Source organism: Dreissena polymorpha, chromosome 7 (assembly GCF_020536995.1).
Source record: "Dreissena polymorpha isolate Duluth1 chromosome 7, UMN_Dpol_1.0, whole genome shotgun sequence".
Taxonomy (NCBI): Eukaryota; Metazoa; Mollusca; class Bivalvia; order Myida; family Dreissenidae; genus Dreissena; species Dreissena polymorpha.
The window spans coordinates 4,634,739-4,650,745 of record NC_068361.1 but is presented as its reverse complement, the minus strand read 5'-3'; the positions used below and the strand labels follow the sequence as shown (position 1 = coordinate 4,650,745).

General features: G+C 33.5%; 2 protein-coding genes across 2 annotated transcripts; both read right to left on the bottom strand.

Moving 5' to 3' along the window:
* Window positions 1-1,129: 1,129 nt before the first annotated feature.
* LOC127837384 (uncharacterized) lies at window positions 1,130-2,894 on the bottom strand. Its single transcript, XM_052364387.1, has one exon. It carries the CDS (start codon window positions 2,738-2,740, stop codon window positions 1,811-1,813), a length of 930 nt encoding a protein of 309 aa, XP_052220347.1. The 5' UTR covers window positions 2,741-2,894; the 3' UTR covers window positions 1,130-1,810.
* Window positions 2,895-5,366: 2,472 nt separating this feature from the next.
* LOC127838149 (uncharacterized) lies at window positions 5,367-6,339 on the bottom strand. The gene is made up of 2 exons (XM_052365727.1): window positions 5,835-6,339; window positions 5,367-5,713 (listed from the first exon to the last, which is right to left on the bottom strand). Exons 1-2 carry the CDS (start codon window positions 6,112-6,114, stop codon window positions 5,367-5,369), a joined length of 627 nt encoding a protein of 208 aa, XP_052221687.1. The 5' UTR covers window positions 6,115-6,339.
* Between the last annotated feature and the right edge of the window lie 9,668 nt (window positions 6,340-16,007).

Below are 16,007 nucleotides of genomic sequence, written 5' to 3'. Positions count from 1 at the left end.
ACACCTAATCACTCATGTTTGTCATGTCATCTTTTGATTAGAAAACAGCCAATGAAGACAACTGTATAAACCAACAGTATCATCGGAGCCAACATCATTTTTTGATATAACATTATTATTTGATGTAATTGATATTTCGAAAAACTGACGTGTATGAACAGACTCTGTTCTGTTTTTATTTCTAAATATAAAATAATAAGAAGCATAAAAAGCAATAAATATTATATTCAATTTAAAAATAAATTCAAGCTAGATAACGTTAGAAGCTTTGATATGTACTATATATAACTCGAATATTTTAAGCAGGTGATATATCTTACAATAAATGTCATCTGATTTCACATTTTAATGTCATTGTCCAACAAATCGTATAGAAGTAAAAATTGCTAATCGCCGAACTACCTGTATTAGTTAAATGACAATTATAAGATGTTTGATTTATTTTCTATAATTAAAGTGTGATAGTATGATGATCCAGTAACTTATATTTTTCTTTAAAGACACCACTAAATAATATTCGCTGTCGTTTATAGAAAACGAACAGCAGCAACACACTATCGTTTCTCTAATCTTGTTTTGAATTTCTTAGCCACCTGCACGCTTTGTTTTTAATGCAATGTTTTGCTTTCTAACGTAAAGTTGTCAACAACCAAAATAATTCTGTGACATACATAGTTGATTTATGTTCATCCCTTCGCCTGCAGTTAATCAGTTTATGGTTGAAAATTTCGGTTTAACAATTTCTATTTGTTAATTATCTTTAAAATTTTCATATGTCTCACCTCATTCATTTCTATATTTAGATGCATTTCAATTAAAATTACTATTGAATTGTAAATTGATTTATTTCTGGAAAGCGTTCATCGTCTCGGTCCTTGCTCATAGTGTCCCCTGTATGGGTTTGCCAATATAAATGTTATTTATATAATTAACAGTATTCTTCAAAGTTTAGTTGTAATTTTATAAATGCCTGTGTGTTTTGTGTTCATTTACGATTTTTTTACGACAACTTAAACTGAAACCTAACATTGTTGTCGCGTGTTTGACTTTGTATTATTCAACTTAATAACATTTAAGTCAACACACGTAAAACTTAGTCTTCACACAACTAAGCACAAAACACAACACGTTTTGCATTGGGCAAGGCTTGCGATCAGTTTATTGACATTGACAACACACGTCCACGAATATTACATATTCGTATCATATAACAATCAAGTACAATCGTAGTACAAACATGACAGGACAATTTTCGATCTATAAGTTATATCACAAAGTATAACTATCACTTTTTATACATCACTTCTAGTATTGTGTCCTTAATTGGTGTTTTCAAGGCCAGGTTAAAAACCAGAGATAAAAATTCATCAGAAGCCCAATGTAAAATAACTCTGGAAAACTGTACCTGAAAACATCCAATATTAACATGTAACTAAACATTATGTAACACAAACATAACATGTCATTTGAGCCAATTTACTACTAATGCGGTTCGAATTTAAAAAAGTAAAAGTTTACTGATCGAAGTCTAGCGTAGAACTGACCAAACAATGCACACCCCGTGCATATTCCCGCCTATGTCCACCTGAGTGACCATCACTCACGTGACAACCACACGCATGAACGAACCGCACTGTTTTGTGCGGTGCGTTATGTTTAGACATACGTTCTGTGCTATACTCCGTAACGCACAGAACTGAAAAGTCTTCACACAACTAAGCACAAAACACAACACGTTTTGCATTGGGCAAGGCTTGCGATAGAACAAAAACAAAGGTTAGTAAGGTTTTAAATTCGAACCGCAAATCAATTATAATTTCAATTGTCTAGTGATAAAAAGCTTTTTGTCTAGAGAATCATCAATGTACCCATCTTTAGCCCTATCAGACTTCCATCGACCATGTCGCTTCAAACATCTCTCAGACACACCCTCTGCGTTAGCCGCCGCAGTGGCTCCGCTTGCTCTCAAAGAATGTAGGCCAAAGTTTGCAAGGGGTGCAACAATTTTTAATTTGGAAACAATACACTCTTTAGCCCGTGTGTAACTTAATTTCTTATCTTTAGATAACAAAAAACATCGTTGACCTGACCTACATGCTGGTCTAAATACATACATTTCGGACTTAATAGACAAAAACGCACTGTCAAAATACCTAAGCAACATTGACACAGGACAAGCAGACGTTTCCCCTTTTGAAATAACGATTTCTCTCCCTTTCCTATAAATATCAGTTTTACTCTTTCTAATGAAAAGCTTAATATGATCATCAAAAAACGAAACATCGCAGCATCTTAGACTACTGACTTCGTCGAATCTTAAAAAACCTGCGTATGACAATAATATCATGGATAAATCTCGAAGAACAATTACATCGTTCGAATCTGAAAACATGTCACACAAACTTATTAGTGATTTTGTATCAACGATGTCCTTCTTTGTGACGGGTCTAGAGTTGACGCGTTTTGCACACTCTAACATGGACTTCACTATTTGATTGTCTGTAGGATCTTGTAAATCGTTAATGTTGTGATACCACTTAATACCATAGAACGCTGCAGAAACAACGCTGTCCGATTTTCCGGCGTCAATTAAATTTGACAAATACAAAGCAACGTGAATAGCATGCGCCGGTAGAGTTGAAAATTGTTTATCGGCACAAAATGTTTTGAATAATTTCACCTGGTAAGAATATTTAGAAACTGTTGTTTCCGCTCTAGAGTCCAACAAATGTCCCGCCATACGTGTAATAACGTTGTCCTGATCGTCCACATACTCGCCTGCTTCATCGAACTTCCTCTTTAAAGTAGCCTTTAAACCAACATCTGCAAACAATATGCAAACATGAAAATCCTACACAGATTCTATTTAATTACTCGTTAAACTTCTGATTTACTTAGTTCGCCAATCAAATCTCAAGGCTAACATTCTAAATGGCAAATGCTCATTACCAAACAACCCGTTATTTCCTCTACCTGGGTTTATTACACCAGTTTGTGGTAAGATGTACACATCTTTAACATTTTTGCTATATCCACCCTTCCCATCTGTAATCAAAGGCCAGAAAGCTGCGGATTCCCACTCGGGAACAACTAAAGTACCGACACATTCATCGTGCTCCATTTTCTTTAAACACTTAACAATGACCTGAGGTGGAGGAACCAGCCAATTGTTAAAACATGACCAACTTTGGGTGAAACAGTTCACAGCCTCAGTTCCAGGTACCCACCATTTCGAATTTAACCGTGCACATTTGTTGTTATAATGTGTAGCAAAACGATCAATCGTATGCGGACCCCATTTTACATCTAATAAAGAGAATATAGATTCTTGAATGGACCAATCGTCGCAATCTTGATATCTACTAAGCTGATCAGCAATAGTATTATCTTTCCGCGGTATCCATATCACAGATAAATTAATATTGTACAAACTACAAATTCTGTGAACATCTAAACATTTACAATGTAACTCATCTACATTTCTGCCTGAGTGAAAAATATACAATACGTTCTTATTATCAGAATATAACATGACATTTTTGTTTTGTAGAATTACAACGTTACTTTTAATAACTCTATAAGCAGCTTCGAGTTCTCTCCAAGTAGAACTAGCAACTGACTCTTGCTCTGTCCATGACCCGTATACCTGTGTTCCTGTTACTATGTGTTCACTTCCGGAAGCCATTGTATTAACCATCTCACCTCTGAGAGCAACTTTACCCGAGTGTTCACTTCCGGAAACTACTGTATTTACCTGTCCACCTTTGAGAACAACTTTGCGCATGTGCTCACTTCCGGGAGCAACTGTGTTTACCAGCTTATCTGTGAGAGCAACCTTGCTTACGTGCTCACTTCCGGGAGCCACCATATTAACATGTTCACCTCTGATATTATCTAGGTGCACGTACTCACTTCCGGGAGTCAATGCATTTACTTGCTCGAGAGTAATCATATCTAGATACTCAACACCAGGTACAAAAGAATTTACCTGCTCCTGCCCGGGAGCTGCATACATCAAATCTATGGGTGAAATCCTGCCACCAGATATAATTTCTGCCCGATTGCTAGAAACATAACCTCCGTACCCAACAGAACTTGCGTCTGTGAAAACACATAAATCGACTGCTTTTTCTTGTGATAAACTTTTACCTTCTGAATTTAAGCTTCTAACATTGTCTAACCAAAACTGAAGCTCCTTTGCCGTTTCTAAACTAACCATAACACGAGCCTTCCAACTGGCTCGAGATAAAATACACTTGTACATATTCCTTGTCATACGGCATACAACACTCCCTAGTACGCTTTTTAATGATACTATTTGTCCTACAACGCCGGCTAATACACGCACGTGTAATAAGCAACTATCGTCTTTCAACGACTGAAACAACGCGGACTTAATGGCGATTTCCAGCCTACAAATTCTTTCTTCTGTAATATATAGCCGATCTAGACAAAAGTCTAACTTATGCCCCAGCCAAATGGCATGCAAATTAGGTTTCCAAATGCATTTATCTTCTGCCAACAAAAAACCGGTATCTAGTAAAGTCTGCCTTACATAATAACTAGTCTGCACAGCTTTATCGAAAGAATTATCTCCTCCTATACCGTCGTCTAAAAACATTATAACTTTAAAACCGAGTGACCTCCAGTGTCTAATCAAAACTCTGAGAACCTTTGTGAATATGTGTCCCTCCGAACTTATTCCAAACGCTAAAGAATTATAGACGTAATATTTAACGTCACCGTCAACAATCCAACTGAACCCTAAATAAGTTGTATGTTCTGCAAAAATATCTATGTGGTGATAAGCTCCTTTCAAATCAAACGTGAACATAAAAGTACCTTTATCAAAAAGGTTTTGTGCAATATTTATGTCATCGAATTTTATTTTGAACAGATGTAAACATGGATTTATGTGCCGACAATCCAAAACAAGCCTAGGTTTTCCGCTACGATTATAGGCAACCGTTAAAGGATTCACAACATGAGGTTTTTCACAAACCTCAGAAATTACACCTTTTTGAAGCAAACTGTTTATCTCTTTACTCACAAAATCGGGATTTTCACGTGCTGACTTATTATTTTTAAGGAATACCTGTTCCGGAATAACCTTGAAGGGCAATTTGTAGCCGAAACGTATAACGTTTAAGATATAAACATCGTCTGTTATTTCTACCCACCTTTGAATACAATTTCTTAAACGCCCTACTGGTGATGCTCTTTCGTCAGAAAAACTAGGAAATATATTGTGCTTACTATCATGCATCAATTCTGACTCACCTTGCAAACTTCCGGTTGCTATATGAACGTCCTTTGATATATTTATACATTCTAATTCTGCACAATATGATAAGCTACTTATCTTGTTATTCGTTGCAACGGGCTGCGGACATTCGTTTTTCCCGTTTTTCGTGGCCCGGTTTACCACACATGAAGCACAAGCCTGTCCGAAACCTAACGAAACCCGTCTGCGCAGACGCCCCATGAACAGTCGACCCTTCCGGACGGCGATATGGCCAGTTTCGACGCGGCTTCTTCCCCTTGTCAGATTTCGTTTTACGGATAGCGCGCGCCTCCGCCTTTTGGATGCGTTTTTCATCCTCGCTGTCACTGGCGATGGGATTAGTAGTATACTCATTTACCACACGCCAGCCTAGCTCTGACGTGTCTGCCATCAAGATGAGTTTTTGTCTCTGGCGTAGAGCCTTTTCCGCTAAATAAGTAGAGAAAAAATATTTTTATATAGTAATGCGCATCAAAATAGAAACGCAAGACACACATCCGTAACACATGTTGCTATGTGTTTATATAACAAATTTATTCGAATAATTTACCTTCGATTAGAGCTTCTTTTGCGGATTGAATGTTGTTTGAATCAATTGCTGTGCTTGCAATATCAATGTTTTCCAAGATTTTGGCATTGTTTTTGTACTGCTCTTCATTACTTTTTCGTTTAAACTTTGGAACGTCTAAAAACGAACATTGTGATTTTCCACTTATCTTATTTATCATGCCGCTAATGCTGCTCAATAACGCGTCGTTGTTGGATTGCACTACATCCTTTATTCTCTCTTCTATGTAGCCCTTCATGCTTGACGACTCGCTTGTCTCCATTGTTGAACACGACGTGTGATTTGTAGACGCATACAAGTTTACTGATCGAAGTCTAGCGTAGAACTGACCAAACAATGCACACCCCGTGCATATTCCCGCCTATGTCCACCTGAGTGACCATCACTCACGTGACAACCACACGCATGAACGAACCGCACTGTTTTGTGCGGTGCGTTATGTTTAGACATACGTTCTGTGCTATACTCCGTAACGCACAGAACTGAAAATACTGCAAACAGCAGATGCATATGCTTATTCCACACTGCTAATGTGTGGTTACATCAATATGGAATTAACTTTATTTCAACAAATGACACCATGCATGTTAAGAGTAGTTCTTAAGAATTGTTTCCTATGTTTTTCAGGCAGCCATGTGCATTTTACCATCAACTTCTTAGAGGATAAATATAAGCTGTTCAAAGATGTTAAACATCTAAACATTAAGGTTTGTGGATTGGTTAACTTTAATTTTCGTTAATATTTAACAATACACACGTTACCGTCCACTTAAATGTGGATGTTAAGAACAGTAAAATGTATAATGTATGTATATTTGTTAATTTGTTTATTTTATGGGTTAGTAAAACTAAAGATTAAACATATATATTTTAAGAGTACACCTTGCGCTATATTTCGACTCTTTCGTTTACTCAGCGGATAAATTTGTGAACAAAAAGATTCTAACCTAATTTTTGTTCAGGCCAATTCTCCTTTGCTAATTATCTCGTTTTCTTACGATATTTCTGATAAGTAAGAAACACCAGAAAGAAAAAGACTTGAACTTAATGTTTAATTTGGCGGAGGCATGAAAACAACGGATCATTTGATCTAGACATGTAATTGATCTTTTCCTGATTATTATGTATGAACAAAACTGAAAGCAATCCCGCCTCAACAATATGAGAACAGTTATATGTACAATATTTATGTATTATCAGTGAAATTTGTAATCGCTCGCTCGCTCACAAGTGCAAAACATAAATATAAATGTTAAAACGTACAATACAGATACATGTATGGAAAAGACTATACATATTAGGCCATGAGCCAAAAAGACATTTGCTCCCCCTGGGGGAATTTTGTAAACCCTATTTGTTAATCCTCTATATCCCCTGAGCGTGATGACACTTTGTTTGCAATAGAATAGCGGGGAAAAATTAAACTTTAAAATATATGAGTGTAAAACGTTTTTGAATCATTTTGTTTAGATAACCTTTCATACAAAATGCACACTTTTTAAGAAAACAACTTATCTTATGTGTCCTTAATTAAAAAAAAGATTGTAATCATTGAAAGCCTTCCTCTTATGTTTATATAATGACATTTTCTATTTAAATATATGTGACATATTCTCACATATTTCTATATGATTCACATACATATTCCTTAGACATACTTATTGTGTGTGAACCATATTATTTCAGATCATAATCACATTATTCTATCAAACATATGCAAATTAGCTTTGTAAAATAATGACAATAATCAATGTAACAATTATTAATCATGATGATAATAATAACAATAATAGTGATAATAATAATGGTTATAAAAGAGAAAGCATACATAGGAATACATCTCTCAGGCAAAAAGTAGACCGATAAATACTCAACTTAGAAGATATTTATAACCTAATAATTGTATCATCTAAAATATAGTTACTATTATTTCAAGTTACAGTATTTCAAATTTCAAAATAAGGAGTATGCGTTTCAAAATCCCATAACTCTGTAAAGCCCAAACAGAATTTTGCAAACATTTGTCAGGGAATGCCAACTACCTAAAGGGTTAAGAAAGACATAATGTTCTAAATTCCCCCTGGGGGGTGAAGAATCATAGTGCGGCTCAAGGTCTTTATTATTCGATGAACGTTTGACTGTGTGGTTTCTATGATAATACAATAAGTTTTAGACTCTCAGATTACACACACTAAGCATTGAAAGCTATACCCGAAACTTTCGTCCGTGTACTACGGACTTCATCAGCAGAATGATTTCTACTGTTGGGAAATGTTAATACCGCTAATTGTCGGGGTGAGCGATGTAAACGTACTCTCCCAGGTGTGCAAGAGTTGGTAGCGGCTCCCATCTTTGATTAGCGCCGGTCTTAGTGCACGGATGTAAATATATACGTATTATTACCATACCATACATAGAATTGTGGTTTATATGTTACTGAACACATAACATGTGCCCGTTAAATTATAACTTTATACTTTCTTTATTATTCTTTTGGTACAAAATCAAGATAACCGAATATGTGAAATATTGTACTTTTTATTAACATAAAACATTAGCAATATTCACTGCGAAGTAAATGCTCTAATTATTTATTGAAGCTTACTGTCGCGCGGAGTACTTACTTTCTTGTTCATTGCAGGTGCGTTTTAACTGTATCCTTAGTTAGGCCACATTTGCCCGTCAGCGCTATGTTGTGTGCCTCTCTTAAACGTTTATTTGCTGGAATTAAAAATATAATATAAGAAACACACTCAGCAATTGTGTGAAATTCAGTATGCAAACATTAGTGAAGCAGATCAGATAAGTTACGTTATTACCAAATACAAAATAAATATAATTACTAAAGTAATAAAGAATTGATGAACAATAATAATCATTTATATCTCAAAGGCTCGAACAAACACCACTTGGGAAAGCTTTTTCAATGTTCATTTTTAACTTAGACTTTTTTTTATTTGTAGCTACAAAGAGCAGCACGATACATATCTGTCATATATGATTACTATTTAAAAATAAAGGCCTATCTGGTTATGGTGATACATTTTAGTTATGTAATTGCTTATTGATACACCCATATACACTATTTAAAGTGTGTTCAATATGTAAAAAATTACACGCAGATTATATAAATATACATATGAAACAAAAAAGTGTTGAGTGTTCAGCATACAGCATTAAAGATTTAAAAGAATTGTTAGACTTTGTATTTGTATTTATTAGTTTTAAAACAAGACATAACGTGATCCAAAACGTGTGAACATTTCATACCATATGCCGTTTATTTTGTTCTTGATTTGTTTACAATTTTCATGAAATCGATTTCTAAAATATGTATTGTTCACTCGTTACAGAAATATTTTTCATGGAATGGATACATTACTGTCATCATGGATGTTATTCCAAGTAACGAAAATTTCAAATATGATAGATTGACTTGCAAATAAAAACGTATAATATGTGCTTAATAGAACCATACGCAATGTCTGATATTGTTAAATCACTGTGCGAACTGGAACATAAATGGAATAAATGTATTAATAATTATGAGTTAACAGTAAATATATGTTATATGTTATATATATATATTCATTTGAGAAAAATCTTATGAGTAACTTAAATAATAATGTTATACCCTCCTAATATGCGTAGTGGGAAAGTTACCATAAGGAAGTAAAAAAAAGTTTAACTAATTTCCGACCAGTGACATTTTTTGTTATTGACATGACTTAGTTTGGGCTTTGCTTACATGTACATATGATCGTGAAAAACATTTAGATCACGTTTCATCGTAAGTTCGTCATATAAATCATAAGTCATTTATAATTGTCATGGCCTATTATAAGAATTTACGAGTTGACCTAGAGATTAACCTTAACATACATTTGACCAAGATATATTCAAGATGAATACAAATTTCATCCATATTAAGTAAAAAATATATCTTTTAAGTAATTACATGAACGGACCCAGTAACCTAGTGTTTAACCCATTTAAATCAAATTAAAACTCTTACAATGTAAACATAAACAGTTTTACTTAAACTGGTGACCTAGTTTCTAACCATATTTTACACATGTCATCGGTTAAAGAAGATAAAAGTTCACACATAATTTAATCAAGATTAAGTTTTGAAAGTTGCTTCTAGAGTTTGGTTAAAATATATATATATTTTACTATACGATCCAGTGAGATAGTTGTGGAACCCACTTTAACCAAAAATGCCATAAGTATTGTCAAGACGGCTGTATTACCACGTTTCAACACGATTTAATGATACATTTTGCGATTAAAGTGTAGCAAGTCACCTTAAGATTTAAATTGTCTTAGAAATGGCTACCCTATAACTCATGGTTACGTGGCATTAAGAGTGAATCATAAATTTTGCTTCTTCATTGGCTACAGTGTTTTTTATAAGTTTTGACCCAGTGGCTAAGATTGTGCATACCACTTAAAACAACATATTATCAAGACACACTTTCCTTTAATAATAAATGTAGCATCTATAGTGGTTTTTAAGATGTTATGATTAGCATAGTTGTGTTAACCTTTCTCACTAGAATCAAACATAGCATAGACATTTTCGAGATAAACCTTCTGACCAAGTTTAAAGATTGAGTCGTGAATGAGGCTTGTAGAGTTTTAACACATACGATTTTGTTTTACATTTGATCTTTTGACCATCTTATGTAACAAGGCATGAGTGAAATGAAAACAATAGGTCACTTTATTTATTTTACTTGGCCATTAAAACATCACAAAGGCCATCGTTCTGCTTTTAACACCGTTACTGTGAATGCATATAAGAAATTTTAACTACTTATAATGACAATACCAAATGTGCTACATGTAATACATCAATCCGATATGTGATTGTAAAAAACACAAGTTATATGGTGGAACAAACCAATTGACCTATTGAATTTGTTTTAAAATACATAATATATCAACTGAATTATAAAAATAAATTTAGTAAATTCAATTGACAGGCGCTACATTATATCGGCTACTTCTTTGTCTCGTCAAACATGTACAAATCATTACCAAAAAAAAAGCAGATTACCATCCTTTGAGAGTATGCATATAGAGGAAATACCTTTCTATGTATGCACTTCTGCTTGTTGGTTGTTAAATAAACTGAAATAAAAGAAAGTCCAGTATAAATAAAACATTAAAACCTTTATCTGGTAGGCCATGTCATCGAAGCATACTCGTTTTAATTCCAGCCGAATTAGTAGCTTTATGAAGGGTTAACTATTGTTGAAAGAAAGAAAGTTATATTGGACACATAACTGAGATTTGTTTATACGAAAACATGTAACAAACATATTAATATTGCTTAATGGACGTTTAATATCAATTTATGTCACGGAAATTAATCTTTCAAACTAGAACAGAAAGAATAAAAAGCATTGACTAAAGGAAACAGTTAGATAATATATATCCATGCTATACAATAAAATGAATGACTACGTACTTATATAGTTAGAATATCGTACAAAGTATTTCTGATATAATTTGAGAGTAAAGGTAAGGTGATCACACCCTCGACGTGTTTTCAAGTATGTTTGGAGAGGTATGAACGTTTTTTCGATAGTACCATTGCTGCATGCATTGTACAATGTCATCCAACTTTTAACTGTTGGAGATGTGATGTGTAAATGTCCATCGCTATAACTGTGTTGTTGTGTACAAAATAACTCAACTCATAGATTAAGGCTAAAAATAAAAAAAGTAATTGCTTCCCCGTTTACAAACCATTCACATGAAAAATAGCAGTTAAAAAAGGAATAACATCTTATCAATTATAAATTGTGATGGTGGTATAGTTTTCGTTTGTTTGAAAAGTCATGGCATTTTTCTTGCAGCACAGGTACATGATTATCTCCTCGTGTTTGTATTACCCATTATTGTGTTACAGAATGCCTGTTCTCTTTTCAGTGTGCATACATTCTTTAAGTCTGCTGGTTAGTGTTTATATTGATTTCATAAAAAGTATCGAATAATTATTTATTGATGTTGGCTTGCATCTTGTTTGATTTTTAAATATGAAGGAGTGCACGCTTTTACATGATAATTAAGTACAAAAAAGAACAAAACATTCGCTGTTTTATGTTTATGTTGCTCGTATATTTACTTAAAACATGATTATTTAAACATCCCGAAATAAATATCAGTGCGTAAACTGGTATTCATATGTTATAAGTTCCATTTTATAACAATCTGGATTTATATGAATTCGTTGTCAACCTCCTTTTATGAAGTGCATGCATGTTTGAAATACAAGCAAAAATAACGACCTGTTCACGTTTAAATACTCGTAAATATGTAATCAATGTTTTCAAATTGATGCTCTGAGCATTACATAATACATAACTGTAGACAAAAAATCTAATAAATAATTAAATTAAAATATACGAATATTTGTTCCAAGACCGGATTGTGAGAACAGAACCCTTTGGGAATTATTTCCGCAACACTTATCAATATTTCATCACATTAGCATTTAATGATACTAGTATATTAATCCGAATACCTTGCGCGGTTTTTAAGGGCCTTTTTACAGATTTTGGCATTTTTTGAAGTTTGTCATTAACTGCTTTATATTGATAAATGTAATCATTGGATATAAAAAGCTCCAGTACAAAATCAAGAATACAATTAAAAAAAGAAAAAAAGCCACCCACAGCTGGGCTCGGGGCTCGAATCACAGACTCCTGGAGTCCAGGTGTAAAAAGTCTCCTACTAAGACCACTCGGCCATCCTTCCGTATACAATAACGGAAGTATTTTATACTTTATATAAGCAACCCTCGTAGTTTCACAAAATATAACGACAACAACAGAACTCTCCAAATTATTAATTCGTTTCGCGTTGCAGCGTTTTATAAATTTCAGGTTTCTTAATCGTCAAAAGATGCATACAATGGCTAATTTAGAGCATGGTAAATGTTCCGTATTACTGTTTACTCACAAATATCGCAACTAAAGCGAAAATTTGCGAATCTGAAACAAATTTTTTCAATTTTGTCAATTTCTTCAAACGTTAAAAGACCCATCTAAAAGCTGGCAGTAGACTTCATCTTTGAAGTCTTGAACGAAACTTAACATCAAAAATGTTTTCTTGGTTGACAGGAAGTATTTCAGCTGCTCGTTCGACAGTTCTATCGTGCTTGAATGGTAAATGTCATTTCTGCACGTTCTCATCTGAAAGAGATAATACAATATTGTTTGAATATAAAATATATAATAAATTATAGAATGCTGACAGCAATCTCGGAAGAATAATCAATAGAAAACGCATTTGCAAGCACACAATAAACAAGTATCTCATCAATGTCTACTACGTTCTGGTTGAATAATGTTCTCAGAGGTCCGTAGTTTAGACAAATTTATATAAGAGCCGTCAAATCAGCACATTATACATCCGCTTTCTCTTTATAGCCAGGTGTGAAAATATAGCATTCCATCTGTTCCCGTGCACTGGTTTACCAATTGTCACTTTTTATGTTTGACCAACTTGGATCATGATTTGTGTGAGCATCCTTGATTCGGTCATTAATTACTCAACATGCACAGTTCTTCTTACAGGGCTGTATGTCCTTTTCCTTGCAAGCACATTTTCTGTATTCTTAATTATGCATGATTTTTTTGGTGCGGCTCCAACTCGTAAACGTCGCACTGGCTAAGGGAATATTCAGTAAGTCCACACGCTTTTAGAACCCTTTATGTGTTATTTGCATATTGTTCTTTGCAGTGTTGTTCAACTAACAGAATAATCCCACTCATAACACATTTAATAGCCTATTATAACTTAACCCAGTTATGAAATTTAATTTCTATGTTTGCATGTAGAAATGTGCTGGGAATATGAAGCAAAAAATGTTAAGTTTTATTGTTGATGGATATTTAAAATATTCCCCCTTACAGTCTTAATTTCTTAGGTTACTGCGATACTTTGCATAGTTTTTATTCAAGAAAACAAAACGAATGCTTAACAAGAATAAAAACGCTAAAGCAGTTCAACTTACATTCTACTACTCGACTGACACGCACTCGTATGGAAACAGGATTTTATACAAAACATTTAAAGTGACGCTTCCTCGTTATACTTCTACAAAAACGTTATATAGTGACCATTTAATTCCACGATTGTTTTTATCTGTTTACGCCAATTTTTGTTAACATTTTCAGTGTATTATGAAATGATTGTGAAATTAATGTGATGTTTTGGGCTGTTTCCACTGTTTTTTGTTAACATATAGTTGAGTATAAATACTCAATTCAGTGTGTACATAAACACACAACACTCTCACGAAAAATGTATTATTATCTTTATTACTTTTTTTCACGCATGTATGAATGTTTTATTTTAAACACGATGAGCTGTAAAATGCTTAAGAAAATAAAATAATGTTTCTGTTAAAAAAACAACTTTCCAAATATGTACTTAATAAACCCCTCTCTTTTTTAAACATAATATGATGTCCTGTTTGAGTTGTTATTATAACGTAAACGAAGCGAAAAGTAACGATGTATATATGTAATTCATAAAAAGGAAGTTTTTTCTAAAGGTTGTTTCAACAACCTTACTCGCAGGTTAAAGTCTGGATTTAAACTACTCTATTCACACTTGACATGTTATATCGATTTAAAGATAACTATTGTCTTCATTACCTGTTTGAACTCATTCTTTCTTTTGAAATGTCAGTAACATAAAGCGGAGCGATACCTTTTCACGAAGTACCGATTACATGAAGATTTAAGGCACATGCAAGTATGCACGGTTATATCACTAAGATTTTTTCAAACAGGGTATTTTTAGCGCGTTACATATTATTATTATCATACATGATTTAAAGGTTATACTTTAATTTAGATATACTCATTCATGTCATATGGCCGTGTTTTATGTGGAAATTAACACATAGTTTGAACATTATTATAAAATACAAGATACGGAAAGTTAACATTAAAAATTAAGATGCTAACATACCATACAGTCGAACATTGTATTACCAATAAATAAACAGTTACATTAGCACTTGGTTTGTTTTTTTCACAGTTACTGTATATGCAATTTCGACTTCGGTTAACTACACTAAACGTTCGTAATTTGAGTGGTAACTTGATGCGAAATGTGGTCCCTTATTATGAAATGTGAGGTGAACAAGAAAACTAAAACCTGAGATGAAGAAAGTTGATACTGTTTATTGGAAGCGTCTTCTGAAAAACTTTCAATGCATGTTTCATGTTTTTTTCGTTTTTTTCAGAAGGTGCAAGTGTAATATAGATTTAACGACGAACATTTCCTCTTTTGACAATTTGAATTAATTGAAAGTAATATTTCTTGAAAATCCCTTTCGCTTGAATACAGGCACCCTGAAAAACAGGGTTTGAGCAATGCAATATCGACAGGAGACCAGTATCTCAATAAACGCATAATTGACCAAAATGTTGCAGACCCACATATAATATAGGAAATAACCGCAGTTGCGTGTTTGCAATCGCTAAATGGCCTTGCAGCAGAGGAGAAAATAGCTTATTTCGCAAAAGGTAAGTTAAAAACCAAAGCTTACAGTTTACATAAGTATATATATAATAGGCGTTAAATATATTAACGCCAAGATAAACGTTTAGAAAACTTGTGCGTTGTGAAAAGATTATACATAAGCACGTGTTAAAAACGTCAAGTGAATACTTGTTTTAATGCTTTACACGTAACATATCTAAACTAAAATTTTGGTGTAAAGAAACTATATGTAAAGAATAATGATTCCATAAGAAAAGCATTAAGATTAAACTATAACATCGACATGTGTATCAAGAAAGTAGGAAGACTAGTTATGTGAATATTTTTACATAGATTTTATGGAAATTTTAGTAAAATAAATGAACGATAATTGGTTGCATATCGTTATTTGGTTTAGTTTTGAATGCACTGTCACCCTAATCATAAATAGGCCAGATTCCCCCCATTTGTTATTTCAAATAACGCTCATGATTAAATTCTTATTTTCTTCTAAAAGTGTGAGAAGTTGTGTTGTTTAAGCAAGAAACAACACCAGCCAAGACTTGCAAACAGACTTTCATTTCCAGCAACAAACAAAAATGAAAACAAGAGGGCTTTAGAATCTTAGGCGATCAGGTTTTATAC

What these genes read in the sequence shown, in the direction of transcription:
- LOC127837384 (XM_052364387.1), bottom strand. Translation starts at nt 2,740, where the DNA reads ATGGCGGGACATTTGTTGGACTCTAGAGCGGAAACAACAGTTTCTAAA.
- LOC127838149 (XM_052365727.1), bottom strand. Translation starts at nt 6,114, where the DNA reads ATGGAGACAAGCGAGTCGTCAAGCATGAAGGGCTACATAGAAGAGAGA. An exon ending in AAAAGAAGCTCTAATCGAAG is followed by an intron (nt 5,714 to 5,834) that starts GTAAATTATTCG and finishes CTACTTATTTAG; the next exon opens with CGGAAAAGGCTCTACGCCAG.